General features: G+C 43.8%; 1 protein-coding gene across 1 annotated transcript in view; it reads right to left on the bottom strand.

Moving 5' to 3' along the window:
* Positions 1-367: 367 nt before the first annotated feature.
* The window catches only part of SIAH3 (siah E3 ubiquitin protein ligase family member 3), a 42813-nt gene continuing 26064 nt past the window's right edge, over positions 368-17116 (bottom strand). The window contains exon 2 of the mRNA XM_009102953.4: positions 368-1202. Coding sequence (XP_009101201.1) covers positions 606-1202 — 597 coding nt within the window. The 3' untranslated portion in view covers positions 368-605. The remainder of the gene's footprint in view (positions 1203-17116) is intronic.

Raw genomic sequence — 17116 nt, 5'->3', positions numbered from 1 at the left:
TTAATGCAGGATGAGGCTTCCAAGCCCTCTGCTCAACAGAGGGGGTAACTTTTTCTTCTAAGCTTTCACTGTTTGGGTGAGAAAGTTGTTCCCTCAGAAGCTGAAGGGAGCTCTGAAACTGCCAGCTCCCACTGGGCTTGGCTGTGCCCAAAATACAGGAGTTAAATCACTGTGGCTAATATGGAAACCTGGGTGCTCTTGTCCCCTGGTGGAATACTTGACGTTTCATCAGGCACAGGGCCTCTGGTCCATTAGGCAGGCAAGGAAGGAAACATATTTGCATAGCATGATCAGACCAAAGGTTTCTGCCAGTCACCCTGGGTGCACTTTTCATTTACAAGTGGTGTTTCCAGTGCTGCTGGAGGGCGACAATAAATTGATTAGCCTCTTTAAAATTTCTCATAAAATTGTATTAGCAAAACGGTAAATACATGACACAGGGACCGTAACCACGGGATGTTTACATAATGCCCGCTGTGGACAAGTACTAAATACCATAAAAGACCCGAGACCCCCCCATAAAAAGTCCACGAGTTCTGGCTCTCAGAAGGCAGCTAGAGCACCATTGTTGTTGCTGTTGTTCCTCCTCCTCTTCCTCCTCCCCATCACATTTCAGCTTCGGAGCTGTGAACTTTGCTGGTGGTTATGGCAATTCCTATCGCTAGGCTTCCGTTGTCAGAAAAGAGTTGAGCCAGGGAAGTGTTCAGCACAAGGCAATCCCCGTCCGAAATGACAGAGTCAACACACTCCAGGATCGACCTGGGCGTCGCCTCCCACTTGAGGCGCCTCTGGTTCCTGTTGAGCTCCAGCCGGTAGGTGAAGTTGTTGGCCTGGGTGGGCGTGCCGATCAGCATCATCGTGGCGAAGAACTGGGGGTGGCCCTCATACTTCTCCTGCTTCCTGAGGACCAGCAAAAACTGGTGGCCAAGGCAAGAGTGCATGATGATCCAGTCCGTGGGCGCGGGCAGGTGCATGTCCGTGGCCAGGAAGACAATCTCCGCGCCCTGAAGGATGTTGATGCGGTGGGTCTGCCTCAGGTGGGACACCACCACCTCCAGATGCCCTTCCCACGGGCAGGAGAAGAGCGGGCACGTGCAGGGGACCAGCTGGGGGTCGTGCACTGCTTCACCGTGGTGGTGGCAGGGAGGAAGGATGCCTTGCTCCGTGGACGCCTGCGCAGCTGCACAGCGGGTCGCTGCATACTGTGGGAAGAGAGAAATTAAATGTGAGAGTGAGTGGACCAAAAAGCAGTGCAGATGTGCAAGGTGCAGACCCCACAGACATCAGTCACCCATACTCCACCTAAAGCAGCACCAGTGGGCGTGCAGAGAACTCAGCACACCGGGGATCAGAGGCAGTCCTGACCTGGATCTGCACAGCACAAGGAGACGGCTGTTGCCTTGTTCTCCAGGAGAACAGACAAATTGTTTGAGCCATGATAAGTCACTTCAAATGAAAATGATGTATGTGTTTAAGGAGAAATTTCATTAGTTCAGGCGGAAAAATCTGATTAAAAAGAAAAAACAACCCAACAAAGCAAGGACAGCATGGGGCATTTTATATAGTTAAGAGTTTTGCTGCTCAGAACAAGGGAATGAAATATGTATGGCATTATTATTCTTTAATGAAACATACGGGCAAATACAGGCATTTTTCCTGAAACAATAGGCTTTATTACACCCATAATTTGTGAAATAAACGTCAGTTTTTATTGTATATGATACCGTCACTATTTTTTGGTCAACGTATTTGTGCCTAATTGATGCTCTTACCACCATAAATCTTAAATTGCTCTCAAAGGTGATTGGATGGCAGATTTAGGGCATTTTTATACTAAAGTAAATTTGGATTAAGGTAGGGGAGCTTGCTAAAAAGGCAGCAGCTCTTGCAGAAGACTTCCACGTGAGGACTGAAAAGCAAATTGTTCTGCCTCTCTCAAGAGGTTGTTGTTGAAGAGAAATAAGTCTTACTCAGCCAAAAGTGTATTCACATATAATGCTATTCAGGAAGAGTAATGTCTCTCCACAGTAACTGTGTGCATAGACAAACCCTCAGGCACAGGCATATGCTGGTCATGATTCATCTTACCCAATTTTAAGTATTTACTTCACCCACCCAAGACAGAAACCTGGTTACCTGGGACTGCCTCTGCAGCCTGTAGATATGAGGGAGCCCTTGGAGTGCAGGATTCAGAGATTAGCTGGACTAGTTCAGCTTCTGAAGGTGACACCAGCTGATGCCAGAGAGACCGAGATCCAGTCTCTCCAGCTGTGCCTAAATTTTAGCTGTTTAAACAATTTTTTCTCTCTGAACTCCTCTTATAAAGGTACATATCTTACATCTCTTAATGTCCCTTATAGCAGTGCATACATTTATACATACATTTTGCTTTAACATATGTTCAAGGAAGATTAATGTAATTCCCTACACAGTGTCCCACATCCCCTTATTTTAATATATGCACCCAAAATTGCATGAACTAACTACACTACAGTTCTAACATTTAACAGTTGTTCTCCTTCATGACCCATCCAACTCATAGCAGATTTAGGATTTTTGAGCAGAGGTTTGTTTTACCCAGGGGCCAGCATAATCCTATTTAATGGGTGGTAGGTTTGCTGCAAAGGATGTGTTGGTTTGTCTTGTTATGGATACCATGAAAGCTTTCATTACAGCCTTGCTGTAAGCAGTTTTTCCCACCAGAACTTGCACATTTCTTTACAGGATGTTTGGAAGGCAATCTCTTGGGTAAACTGTCCTAAATCTCAGATGACCAGAGCTTCCTTGCCAAGCAGGATGACAATTCCATCAGTCCTCATTGTGTCAGTAGCTGCCAAAGGTTATGATGGATAGAGCAGGGTTTTGTGATTGCTGTTGCTGTGAAATTCACGGCTCTTCCCGAGGCACTGGATGTCAAAGGGAGCTGTTTCTTCTTCCCTGGCATTTGATATGAAGAATAATTGACAAATTAAGCCTTACTATTGAAACTGGCAGTTTTTTCTTTTGACAATTATTACTTCAGTAGTACTGTTCTACTTTTTCCCTTCCTCATTTATATTTGTTTTGCTGTATAAAATTCAAGAATATAAACTTTTCAAGAAGATAATGAATTGAGGACAGATAAATGACTATCATTGTCTGGGAAATAAAACAGGTCATTATAAACTAATCAAGGTTTGTGGCTTTAGCAGCCTGCTTATCGCAGTGGGATTACTGGTTCACACTTAATTCTACATTAATTTTTGCATCCCATTAGGATGAAAGTTATGGTTAATTTAAACTCTTTGGTGAAGGAGGCTACTGCAATGGCAGATCATAAAAGCCTTTAAAAAAAAAAATTCCTGAAATGCTAATTGCCTCATAAAATGAATTCTAATCTCCCAATCTAATACAGTGGGTGTGAGCAATTACTTTCTCTCACCAAACTGTTAATGCAAAATTAGTGATTATACTAATTAAAACTAATGAACTCATACTCACATGCTGATAAACCTCTCAACCACTCGACAAGTTCCAGCCTTCTATCAGTTTTATTTAACTCCCCTTTTGGAAGACGAATCTTAAATTAACCTCTTGACTAACATTCCAAATTAGGTTTTGAAATTTGAAGCTTTATAGACTATGTATAATTCTTCTCCAAAGATTACCAGAGTGAAAGAAACCATTTCCACTGAGGATGAAATTGAATTTAGAAATGCATTCTCCTAATTTGAGAAACATGGAGAACAATGGTAGCTCATCCATCTAAACTGTATCCAAGGCAAGAAAATACAAATATCTTCAAAAATCTTTTTATGACAAGCGTGTCTCTATGGCTCAGGAACTGGGAAAATAAATTACAATGAGCACTTTATACAATATATCTTCTTTCCTAAACTCAGGAATTTTGGTGTGTGTGCGCATAATTATGAATTCCTTTTCACAACTCACATTTCTGAAATATTTCCATGAACCACTACAACAAAGGATTTCTGGTCTAACTTTGTTCATTTCAAGTTTATTGAAAATTCTGGAAACTCAATACAAACCATGTGATCTATTTTTATTCTTTCTCTTGGTAAGACCATTTTCAAAATCTGGCTTCTGAATTGTTTGACATTCCTGTTTCAAAATTTAAAATTTGTAGTATTTAGAAAGAAATGTTTAATGATTCCTTGTCACTTTTTTAAAAAGTCTCAGAGAAAAATATAATTTTACATTTACTTTTGGGTATGAGTGTAACTATTGGGGTGTTTGTGCTCTTGCTGGTCATTCATATGGCTGTGAATTGAAATGCTAAAATTGAATTGCAAAACAGGCAAAAAATGGTCACCTTGAGTGTATTTAAATGCTTAAATAAATATTTATGAACAGTGTTTTCCATGTTTAATCTGCTCCAGTATTTACTTTCTGCCATTTATTGCCCAATTACCTAATCAAATTAGATTTATTATATTGTTGTGTCAGTCCAGTATTATTCTCAATTATCTTTTAGCCTGTTGGCCAATTTCAGTCATACTGAACTACAGGATGGAATTCTCAAATGCTTTAATTTTAAACCATTTCAGAGAGAAGAGGCATCAGGGTAGAGCAGCATGACCCTTTCATGTCTCCAGGGAGGAACAGCTGGCCACGTGGGCAGTGTTACATTGACAGACAGGAGAGAACCTAAACAATGGCAGTTTGATCCCAAATGGATTATAGACACCAGAGAACTCACATGAGACAGTGTCTTTATGAACAGGAGAAAAGGCTTCAGCCAGAGTGCTCCTCATTAGATGCAACATAATCCCACCATGAGGCACCAAACCGCAGGGAACCAGGCTCTGCTGCTCACAGAAAAATTTCTTTTTAATGATGCAGCTTATTACAGAGCAGTTCTTTTCAAGACCAAGTAACTTGGCAAAGACCAATTTATAAGCACGCAGTGCTTTTCTTATGGAAAAAATCCCCCAACCAAACCATGACTAGATTTGGACTACGACTCAGGGTTTCTGCTAAAAATGCAGCAAATTGCTTTAGATGTGACACATTTGTTCTGCCTTTGATATTTGAGGGGTAAGTCCCTAACTCTGAAGACAGTCAGCTCCTTTTACAGCCCATGAAGAGTCCTGGAGTGCAATTCACTTGATTCCAAGTGGTGCTGAAAGAACATCCTGCTGGACACCTCTCTACATGCAGACAGGACCAAACCCATCCTCAGCACAAACCCACAGAGGTTTAACTGGTTTTGAGACAAGAAACAGAAGGACAACCCAATTTTATTCAGGAAAGATGTGTACCACAGTGGGCTTCCCCTGCTACGCTGGAGACAACGCAGCCCATGGAGAGAGAAAGGGATGCCTGCTCACATGAGGGTGTAAATCTGTGGCTCCCTACCATCATTACAACTCCAATGACTTGATGGAAAATTCAGGGGAAGGATGAAGGGTGGACGCAAGAGTTAAAGACCTCCAAGAGGTAAAGAATACACAAACACATCTCCGAGTCTGCAGCTGCAAAGCTGAGGCCCCACCCAGGAAAAAGGGCTTTGCTATTGCTCCTCACGCTCTGAGGGACCTTTTGATTTTGAACTAGTGAAGTTTTTAGATCAGCTATGGTGAAAATAGAGGAAACAGAGGCAGCAACCCACACTGCATCTCTGCTGGCTGAGCTCATGGCCCTGGATGGTGCAGGCACTAGATACACCACCGTGCCTCAAGCCTTGCTTCCCTGCTGCACACTGGCACAGCTTCAGCAGGGAGAGCAAGTGCAGCTACTGCTCTGAGCAGCTAAGTGTCTTGCCATTGAAATTCTGACTTAAAAATGGTTAATTGGCTCAAGATAAATCTCACAGGGTGAGGGAGAGTTGAAAGCAGTCCTCCTATCCCATGGGAGAGGGCCTGGACACTGCTGACCTAGAGTATGAGGGTGAGTAGCAACACCACGTTGTAGAAGAATAAACACCCCTCAGGTCTTCAGAGTAAAAGTGCCACCTTTCAGCACTTTCCAATGTTCCTCAGTGTTATACTGGAAACCTGGATGCCTCATTCATAGTTTTACTTGCTGTAAGGCACATAATGTGCAAAAATCAGCCTTTCACATCCCTGTGAGCCGTGCCAATGCGTGCCGAGAACATCCCAAGGAAGGAGGACAAGGACTGGTTCACTGCCCAGTAAATAAGTGTTTCTGACAGGAAAGCAGGTGCTGCAAATAATCATTATTTTCCCAGACACTTCACACCCATGCAACTGCGTTTTCTCCAGTGGTCACACGCACTTTGCAAGCACTCATCAATTCACCCACTCGCTGGGCTCTTTGCTTGGGGCAGTCAGTGGCGTGCTCTGAAGGCCACCATGGTGTGGCTTCTGAGCAGGGCCACACAGAAAGCTGCATAGATGAAAACAAAGCCACCACATGTGCCACCTAGCCCAAACCAGAAGACAGTGCTCCCTCTCTACCCCAGTCCAACATTAGCACACCCTGAGACATTGCAAACTAATCCTCCTCCCAAGAGGAAACTATTCCTTCCATGTACCCAAACCCTTTCCTCTTCATCCACAGCTTTCTTGGCTGGATTACAGGAGAGTTGGTAGGAGCTGGACATGTTCATGGCAGCTGCAACCTTTGGTGGGAGCCAGGATTGAGAGGGGCTGTGCTCACACCCCCTGTTACAATCCCACCAACCTGCCTGTGACAAGGAACAACAGGAGATGCAGTCACCCTGCAGGTGTGTAACTGGAAATGAGCAGTGAAAACTCTGTGGATTTTTGACATTGACCTAAAGATTTCTGCAGGCAAGGAGGGACCTGGGCCTGCAGCTGTGAGATTGCTTTGAGTGAGCAGCTTCCAGGGTTTTCAGCAACTTTTAGCAACCATGGCAACTTTTAGGGCTTCTGCTGAAACAAATCGGCATTTTCTTTGCCAGTGAAATGTGCCATTTATTCAGGTTTTTTACTGTCTCCCTCCTATTTCTTGGCTTCTCAGGGGCTGACTGCTTCTTCTCATCTGTATGGAAACTGCCTCCAGTAATTTTCTAATCCTCAGTTTCTTTCTGCCTCACAAAAGCTTTGCCACCCACTAACATCCACCTCCACGTTACTTACACCCACCTCACAGGGACAGAAGCTCAAAAGAACTATAAAGGTGACATGAAAAAAGTAGTGAGTCTTTTAGTCCTGGTCTTCATTTAATTTATCTCCTGCTCTTTTTTAATATGCTGATGTGATTTTTTAAATTCTTTCAGATGAAAGAAAAAAGAAAGAAGAAAAAAATCCCCAACCCCCTCAACCTATTTTGTCAGAAGCTGTACTTTCATATCTGAAATTAAGAAATCCAAGCCAGGGTCTCATGTTGGGGATTTATTTAAAATTTTAATTACACCAAATCCTGTTCATTATGAATGCATCAGTTGAATTTCTTAAGTACTGAATATTAGTTGCAGTTTTGGCAGTGGATTTGTTTTCCCTACTATCAGACGGCAGTGAGAGGACAACTTCAAGCTCATTTTACTAATCTCACTTTGCAACATAATCAGGCATGAATTGGTGGCACAGCACACAGGATGTGTTAATGGCTGTCCTCAGGCTAATTACACACCTCCGACTATGCAGAGAAAATGCAGCTTTAGTACATGTCCACACTGTACCACACACTTCTCTCTATAAGACAACCCCAAATTTGAGATGAATCTACTTATATACAGAAGTATTTTGGAAAAAAACCATTGGTTTTCTGGTAGATCTATCTATCTATGATTAATTTTTTTTAATGTATCCCAGTTTAAAAGAAAGATGTTATTCTCAAATTAAATCCCCTTGCTTTCTTTTCAAAAATATTTTTTTTCAGCATCAACTGTCATGCTCTCTTGATGTGCAAGCAAAAAACTTCAAGAAACTCAACCTTCTTCAGTATATTGAAAACAATGTAATTATAATGAAATATAAACAGGATCCACACTAAAACATTTCAGTCCATAGATGCTTTCTGAGAGAGACCCATGTGGACAGTGGTAGGATGGAGCAGGATCATGCTCTCCATCTCTCCTGCTTCCAACCTGAGTTTGATGAACCCTTCCAAGCCCAGATGGGCACCAAAACTTCCCGTACTTCAAACTGAAGGGAGATGCACCACCCTGCTGACCCTCAGCCAAAGCTGCAGCAGGGTCATGGACACCCAGGAAAATGATCCAAATTTAGCTGCTGTGTTTGATGGATCTCACCTGGGATCACTTTCCATGCTCTCTTTGAGAAATAAAACAGGCTGATTAAATGCAAGCAAAACCGTGTGTGTGGGCAGTTCCTGTGGAACATCTGGCAGGTGTTTGCTAATCAAAATAAAAAGCTAGGCTGGAGGGTGGGACATGCCCTTGGGACCTGATTTGCAGCTTGTATTCTCTCTGCTGCATTTTAGGGCTGGGAGCAGTGCAGTGACAGCAAACTGTAGCAAAGTGTATCTGGTGCTGCATTGCAACTGCTGATGCACAGGGGTGTGCAGACACTCACCATCTTCTCTTTGGACTAGAAGATTTTATGCCTTGATTTAAACAAGAGTGATGCCTCCTAAAGCCATGTCTTTTAGCCACACAAGGCAAGTATGAGAAGTCCAGGCACACCCTATCAGCTCTTTCACCACAAGGGCAGGATGTAACCATTGCTTATCAGCAGCTTGCTCATGAGACACTGCTGATCCTGGCTCTGGCAGGGGGAGTGAGCAGCCTGCATATGTACAATAGAGATAATCAAAAATGCAGAGTTATCTGAAGATTTGCTTCATCCTTTATCCACTTTGTATTTTGGATAAAGCCTGTTCACAAAATGCAGAACCATTATAGGCTTTAATTAAAAGCAAAGTGATAAAGCGCTTCCAAGCTGCATCTGCTCTGACTGATAGGGAAGGCAGAGTTCACAAGAGCCCTATATCTGACCTGTTGATTTTGTGGTTTACATTCACACCGAAAAAGAAATTAATATGGAAAAGAATTAAAAAAAAAAAAAGAAAGAAAGAAGAAATGATTGCCCACTGTGCTCATAAACTTAGCAGTTCAGACTGCCTCTAAATTACTCATCATCTGATATTCATTTACAAGTTACTACAGTAACAGCGTGTCTCCAAGAGAGGCAGATTTGCTGGTGTCATCTGAGATAATTAGACCAAATCCACCCTGAGACAATTGAATCTCTCCCCTTCCATCAGACAATCTCCAGCTATCACAATTATATGACATTTAAATCCATTAACTGCTCTTTCAGAGATGCACCCCAGGAGTGCTAAAGGATGGCGCAAACATTACTGGTCTGCTGGAAGGAGAGAAGGGATGAGGTGGTGGTTGTTGAACAAGCCAGAGCCTCTCTCGGTGGGACCAGTGTCTCCAATCCCATCCATGCACCCCTCCTGGCCAAGGATTTGCTCTGTGGTCTATGTCACATTGCTCTGACAACTGTCACAGGGCAATGTGCAGCTTAGCCAGTGCCAGACTGGTCACAATGGAGTGCAGACAGAAGGCTGGGGCCAGGTAGGTGTAGTGAGGAGGGAACACAGGGCCCTCAGGGCTGCCGACCCTGTCTCCCTTCCTGTCTCATAGGCTCTGCCTGTGCCTACACCTCTGTAGCAGTCACTGAGCAATGTATGAGCCATAAAACACTCCACATTTTTAGTTAAGGCTTTCTCCTGAGAGCTGTTTCTGAGGAAATGAAAGAGTGTCTTAATGTCTGTCTCCTTCTTGCTGAGGCATTGCTGGTACCAGCAAGCAATGGGCACCCCAAACCCACCCACAATGGCCTGGTGTGCTGGGGGTCATGCTTAGGTTATAGAAGAGGGGAAAATAAATTGTTTCTAGCTCAGATTAACTCTCTGTTCCCCTGCACATCTCTGCCCACTCTCCACAATTGACTTTCAGCTTGCCCTTGCTCTGGGTACCTTGCAACGTAAGTGTGGCACTGAAAGAAAAGTCTCCCTGTTACAAGGCAACCCAAAATTCATCCCTACTCCACTGTCAGATGAAAGTGTGTCCTGAGTTTGTGTAGTCAGGCTTAAGAAAGGGGAAAAAACCCACAAAACAACCCAAAAAATCCAAATGAGCCGTTAGCTTTGGGCATGAAATGCAAACAGCAAGTCTGGGTAAATTAATTTAGTTGCTGTAATGTATGCAAATGCTTCATTGACATATTCTTTGCAGTAAGGAAAGGGGCATTTCTCTGGGAACATTTGTCTTGTGTCTCAAATATTCTTTTAATTTTGTGTAAATCATAGCCTGTTCCTTCTTCATCCTCCCCCTCAAATTCTCAAAGAATAGTTCTAGAAGTTTTCTTCATGTGGGGAGGATGCAGGCAGAAAGAAAGAACAGAAAGGGAGGTTCAGCTTAGCCTGAGAAGACAATGTTCCATTGCTATTAATAGACTGAAAATTTAAAAGGTTTTTTTAAAAAAAAACTAACAAAAAAAAAAAAAAAAAAAAAAAAAAAAAAAAAAAAAAAAGAGAGAAGAAAACCAAAATCCACAGCAGCAATCTTCTAAGTTAACCTTCTTGCTTACAGAAAGCTACAGTCTATCCTATCCAGGAGAGGCTGAGTCAGTCAGCCTCTGTGCTGTGCCTCCTGCAGCTCTGCTGTTTTGGGAGAGAATCCCAAACCATCCCCTGGCCTGCTGGCACCTGCCTTCTGACCTCGTGTGCCAACAGCAAGAGGGAGTGTAGCACCTCTGAGTCACAGAAGGTTTGGGGTAGAAGGGACCTTTGAAGATCATCTAGTCCTAATGCCCTGCCATGGACAGGACATCTATCTCTAGATCAGGTTTCCCAAACTCCAATCCAAACTGGCTGTCAAAAAATCCAGGGATGGGCATCCACAGCTTCTCTGGGCAACCTGTTCCCCTGTCTCACTATCCTCACAGTAAGATTTTATTCATTATGTCTAATCTAAACTTGCTGCCCTCCTCTAACTATGCTGCCCTCCTTCAGTTTAAAACTGGTACTTCTTGTCCTGTTACTACAGGCCCTGGTAAAAAATGTCTCTCCATCTTTTTTATCAGTCCCCTTCATAAACTGAAAAGTTGCAATCTGATGTCCTTGGAGCACTCTCTTGTCCAACCCCATCTCTTTCAGCCTGTCTTCATAGGAGAATTGGTCCAGCCTCTGATCACCTTCATGACCCTTCTTTGGGTCTGCTCCAAGAGGTTCACACCCTTCTTGTGCTGGAAACTCTGGAGCTGGATGTAGTATTCCAGGTAGGGTCTCCAGGAGTGGAGTAGACAGGCAGAATCCCCTCTTCTGACCTGCTGGTCACATTTATGTTTATTCAGACCAGGATATGGCTGGCTTTTTGGGCTGCAAGTGCATATTGCAGAGTCATATCTGATTTTATGTGGACAGGTACTCCTGAGTCCTTTTCCACAAGACTGCTCCAAACCCATCCATCACTCAGCCTGGATTGATACCTGGCATTGAGCTGACCCAGGTGCAGGGCCTTGCACTTGAACTTCATGAGATTCACAGGGCCCTGCTCCTCTGGCCTGCCAAGGTCCCTTTGGATAACATCCCTTCCCTGAATAAGTCAGTGCAGCACTCAGCTTGATGTCGTCTGCAAGCTTGCTGAGGGTGCACTGATCCCACTGCCTATGTCACTGATGAAGATGTTAAATAGGATTGGTCCCAGAATGGGACTCTTGTGGGACACACCCGTCATTACTGGTTTCCACTTAGATATTGAGCCATTGGCTGTTACTCTTTAGATGCTGCCATCCAGTCAATTCCTCATTCATCAAACTCATACCTCTCTCCAGCTCAGAGGTAAGGATATTGCAGGGCATTGTGCCAAAACCCTTAGAGAAGTTGAAGTAGGTGGCCACTGTAGCTCTTCCCTTGTCTGCTGATGCAGCCACTCCATTGAAGGAAGCTGCCAAAATAGTCAGGCATGATTTGTCTTTGGTGAAGCCATGTGGGCAGCCTCTAATCATATCCCTGTCTTCCACATGTTTTGACATCTTCCAGGAGGATCTGCTCCATGATTTTACCAGGCATGGAGGTGAGGCTGACTGCTTGAATATCACCAGGGAATGACGAGGTTGTTCATGGGGAAAACAGGCACAATCAGACATGAGTGACCCATTACCCAGCAGACCTGCAGTCCCTAGAGTCTAGTTATTTTTAAAGTCAGAAATCCATTAGCATAGACTATGCAGCTCTGGCTGCAGCACCACAGGCTCTTTCTATCCGCTCTGGTCTGCTTCTCCATTCTAAAATTTCCTATTTCAGTGGAAATAGGAAATTTCCTATAGGAAATAGGTGCAAGTGGAGCACCAGGAAATAGAGGCAGAGGACCACATTTCTTATTCAAAGCTATTCTCACTCTTTAATGTCTGCTTGTCTTGCAAGGTTTTATATTTTAATTTCAGCCAGATCCTCCCCATGCTAGCAGCTTAATACATGTTCTTATAAACTTGTCTGGCTGTACAATATTCTATAACTTGCACATCCTAAAATGAATAATTTTACAACTATTCTGATACACTTATGGGTTTTGAGGATTTGATAGTAGGGTAGATTTTTAAAATTTATTTTCAGCTTTCTATAGAGAGCTTTTTAGAGAGCTCTCTGTGTGACACATTATTGAACAAGATGACAGACCACTCATTTCATCACATCCAAGGTGTTTCTGCCTTTCTTTCCCAGAACAAACTTCTCTCCTTCTTCCCAAAGGGCTGCACAGAGGAAGCAAGGATTCTCAGCGGTGGGACGGAGGGAACACCTGCTCCCTACCTCTTACAGTGCAAACAACAGCCTCCCTGCCCTCTGAGGGTGTCCCAGGCCACTGAGATGTCTGCTGCCATCCCTGGAGCCCTTTGGGCTGTGACCCTGCAGTGAACAGCATGACTTTGCTGCACGGACCTGCATCAGTCAGGGTGAGCAATCTATCCCCTGCTGGTTTCAGACAGAGCTGGGAGAGCTCTGGGCAGCCCTCTGGGATCAGGCTTAACAAGCAGGAATGGCTGTGTGGTGTTTTGTGCAGTCTGTCTTGCCAAAAGCATGAATAATGTGTGAAGTGACTGCTAGAGGGACACCCACACTCCCAGGAGGAGCCACTCAAGCGTTCCTACAACTTCACCAGCAGCTACTTGCTCAGTGAAGGCTGTTAAACACCTTCATGCCCCCATCAACAGAGCTTCCCTCTGTTCATAAACCCTTCCATTTCCCTCTTTTGCACCCTGCAAGTATGCAGTGATGGCTTACCCTTTAAATTCCAACTCCACAGTGAGTCCATGCTAATTCAGAATAACATCTTTTAGACCCACATAGTTTGCAAATACTTCAAGGATAAAGATAACAATATTCAGCTGAGGAAACACCTGTGACAAATTGCTAAAGTTTGGGTGGGATTTGTCTCATCTAAATGTATAAGTCTAAAAGATCAACATGTTCAAATCTGGCCTGCTCATCTGAAGTTCTCTTAATAACAGAGATAAGATGTACCTTCACAGAGAAATCCATCATCCCTATCTTGAACATGTCTGTCTTCCTGAAAGATGAAATTACCATGGGCACCTGGAGGAGATATTCACTTCTCTTCCTAAGCTGGAATGGAGCTGGGGTCACTGGCCCAGAAGTGGGCACCAGGCTTGCAAAGTTTCACCATGTTCAGTACATCGGCAGTCACTCAGACTCTGAGTAGCAAGGGTGCCAGGACACAGCCACTGTGACTATTTAATGGGTGATTATGAGCTGCCTAGCTGCCTAATGCAGAAAATCTCTTGAGCTGACACATTTTCTTCTCAGCTAAGGACTGGTCATCCTAATTTTCAGGCAGCTAGATTTAACAGTGAAATAAAGCTAATTTACAGCTCTTGCCATTAGGAGGACAAATTTTCATCTCTGTCCTTTGGGTGAGAGGCACTATAACAAATGAATGATTACTGACCCATGATACCTATTAGAGATTGCAGCTGGGTCATCTCATTTGTTGTTTTAACATAAGAAATTAAGAGCCTAGCAGGGCTATGGCAAAAATTGAATTGATGATGAGATGAACACTGCCTTTACCAGAGGCTCTTTCTAGAATTATATGCAGGGAAAGCTCAGTGACATCAGGACCTTGAGCTGTGGGCCCAAATTTTTTGAGGCTAGTAGGACTTTCCACTCACACAGACTTCTTCCCATTGCTACCTGGAAGGGCAACCCAGCTGCCACATGCTGGAGTTCATAGAGACAAAGGAGCAGTCAGCCATGTACTTACTTGGCTCTTTTCCCTCTGCTCTTGCCTGCAGCTAAACTGCCCACCAAACAGGTCTTGAACCAAAAGGAGGTAAGTGCACAGGACAGTTTTCTCCCAACAGCAGCCACTGTGACAGATTCCTGTGCTCTTAGTCTGATGCTGATTGAAAAGCAGTCTCTGCTGTCGAGTAGCAAAGCCAGTCTCCTTCAAAAGCATCCTCAGTGCAGGGAAACCAATAACTTCCAAGTTTTAGGGGAAATATTGAAGAATGCAATGGATAACTTAACTCTGGGCTGTGTGAAGACTCTAAATTAGACTCTAGAATTCTGCAGAGTCTCAAACTCAAGACACACATGCTTGGCTTCTTCTCAGCCCTTCCTGCCCCCAGACAGATTGTGGGGCCATCACATCCTAGTGGCTGAGCACAAAACACCCATCCTGGTCTGAGCCTGTGCTCCAGCTGCACCCTGGGTCAGCCTTCCCTTCTCCTTGCAACCTACCCTGGCTCTCCAGACTTTCTCAATTGAAAGAAACAGTGCCCTGGACTTGTCTCATGGACTGAAGGAAAGAAAATTCTAATAATTTCCTGCCACTTAATCAACTAATAGTTAGTCTTTAGTTGGCTTCTTGCTCTTTTTTGTTCCAGTCCTATGATGGAAAACTGTCCCATTGTCTTTCACTCCTAGAGGTCTGTCCACGCTCTGTCACAGGGTAAATCTGCAGACACAGAAAGTACCACCTCTGCTTTGCTTTCCACATGAGCTTTCTCCCCATTTATTTCTGCAGCCTGCTTTACATGAAGATCTGCTTTAGCTTTTGGGCTTGCTCCAGCACCATTTGCTAAAATTATATTAAGTATTGATTGGTAACAGATATATTACAGGGCAATGCTAGTGAGGATACATTAAGTAAATGGAGGAGCAGGCCCATGCTGCTTTCCTCCTTTTACCAGAATGGCAATCAGCAGCAGTAGAGTTAGTTAGTTAATAGACAGGGGAGAAGACTTGGTGCTGTGTTAAATGCTGTGGGCCTGGTGGTGCCCTTGGGTACAGAGTACATAGATGGTCTTGTGAAATTAGAATGGTTTAACAAAAAAACACTTGAATTTCAAGGCTCCCCAGCAGTCTCATGATCTGCCGTACTCATCCATGTATCTTTTTCACTTATTACTGCTCAATATTTAATTTCCTTTGTACTTAGAAAGGTGCCAAGACCAGGTGACAGTGATGGCTGGCTACTGTTTTTCAAGTCATGTAACTCAGGCAGTGAAGTAGAAAGGACAGTACAAGAGAGAACAGAAAAGGCAAGGCATAGTCACAACTCCAGGTGGTAGACATTAAGATCACTCTGGTAGAAGATGAGAGGACAGTGAATGTTTCAGGATGAGAAACTGAGGTTAAAAAGAGTGTTAAGAAGAATTCTTTTCATTAAAATAGGGAGCAAGGTAATCTACAACTCTTTCTTAACAGTCACAGGTGAAAATGAGAATCGGTGACAGTGGTGTTAACCCAAGCTGACTTGCAACTGCCCTTTTGTTGGAGTTCCTTGTTACAGACCCTACACAGGTGACTGTAGTTAAAGGAATGCAGGTGGAAAATTTAGAAAAGACTGCATAAAATAGCATCAGGATTGAGGTAAATCACCTTTAGCCATAGAGTGGCAGAGCTACAGCTAAAATTACTTCCCAGTTTGGTCTGGCATTGCCCTCATTCTGTTTTCACTTGGCTATTCCTCTCCCCTGTCTGTAAGGGGGGTTAAGGGTGACTAAGTTGTGCTCAGATGCAGATATTAGGTTTTCAGTTCTTACACTAAGGTGAGATGAATCCCACTTTGCTCCTGCCTCTGAGCTCCCTGGTAACCTTCAAGCCCTTTGAGTCTTTCTCTTCCTGATCCATCTATCTGGCCCCACACAGGCTCATCCCTAATTTATCAGCAGAGGCTACCTTTACACAGGTGAATAAAACAAATCAGGAGTCATTTCCTGGCCCTGAGATCTGTGGAACATCTTTTGTCCATGTGGTTTAATTTATTGCTCACACAGAGTGGCCTCTGCTTTTTGTCTGGTGGAAACAGCTCCTGGTCTCTCCAAGGCAATTAAGGAGAATGTTTGCTGGTATGTGCCAAATCTGGGTAGAATGCTGCCCATCACACTGCATGGATAATTGCAAGTTGGTTTTGTGGCCTTGGCCTGCTGTGGTTTGGTAGATAGTGCCACATCTGAATTGCCCACACCCAGAGGTGGCTCAGCATGTGTAAGCAAGAGGTAAAAATCCACATCAGGGGATTTTGTGTCCTGATTCCCAAGCCCTTGAAGGTTAATGGCTGCACAGACTGACAGCCTTCAGGGACCTCTTTTGACACCTTTCCTAAGCACTTGGTCATTTGAAAGTGAAAATAATAAGCACTTTCCTGTGAAAGGCTTTTTCTTTTGGCATCTTATGTCAAGATGAAGCTACATGTCAGGTACGTGTTTGTTTTTATAAGGCACTTTGTAAAGAGCCTCTCTTCTTCAAGTGCACATTTTGTCAGCAGCTTTTGGACTGATTTCAACTCCTCAGCCATACTGCAGCCCTTCTATGTCTAGGAGAGGGCATTCAGGTTGTACCTTCCCTGTCAGCTGCAGAGTCACACCATTTTGCAAACTGCCCTTGAAATCAATGTGGTTGCTGTATTAGAAATACTTAGCACATAAATTGTAGGACATGAGGCAGTGTGTGTAACAAGGCATGATAACCATGCACCAAACCTGCTGTACAAGCTCATTTCAAAATCTAGCACACACTCCTTGCTCTTCCACTTGCTTGATTCAGAGCTTTAAGGAAGGGCGTGCTTGTAAGCATGCATTGCTAACCACATCCCAACTCCAGTCAGTCAGAAATGGGGCTGGACTTTCCCACATGTTGTATTTCTTAATGCTGATGTTCCCACACTGCAGGCCTGATGTTAAAATTAGCT

The sequence above is a fragment of the Serinus canaria genome, chromosome 1, assembly GCF_022539315.1.
Source record: "Serinus canaria isolate serCan28SL12 chromosome 1, serCan2020, whole genome shotgun sequence".
Taxonomy (NCBI): domain Eukaryota; kingdom Metazoa; phylum Chordata; class Aves; order Passeriformes; family Fringillidae; genus Serinus; species Serinus canaria.
This window is presented reverse-complemented; position numbering and strand designations above follow the sequence as displayed.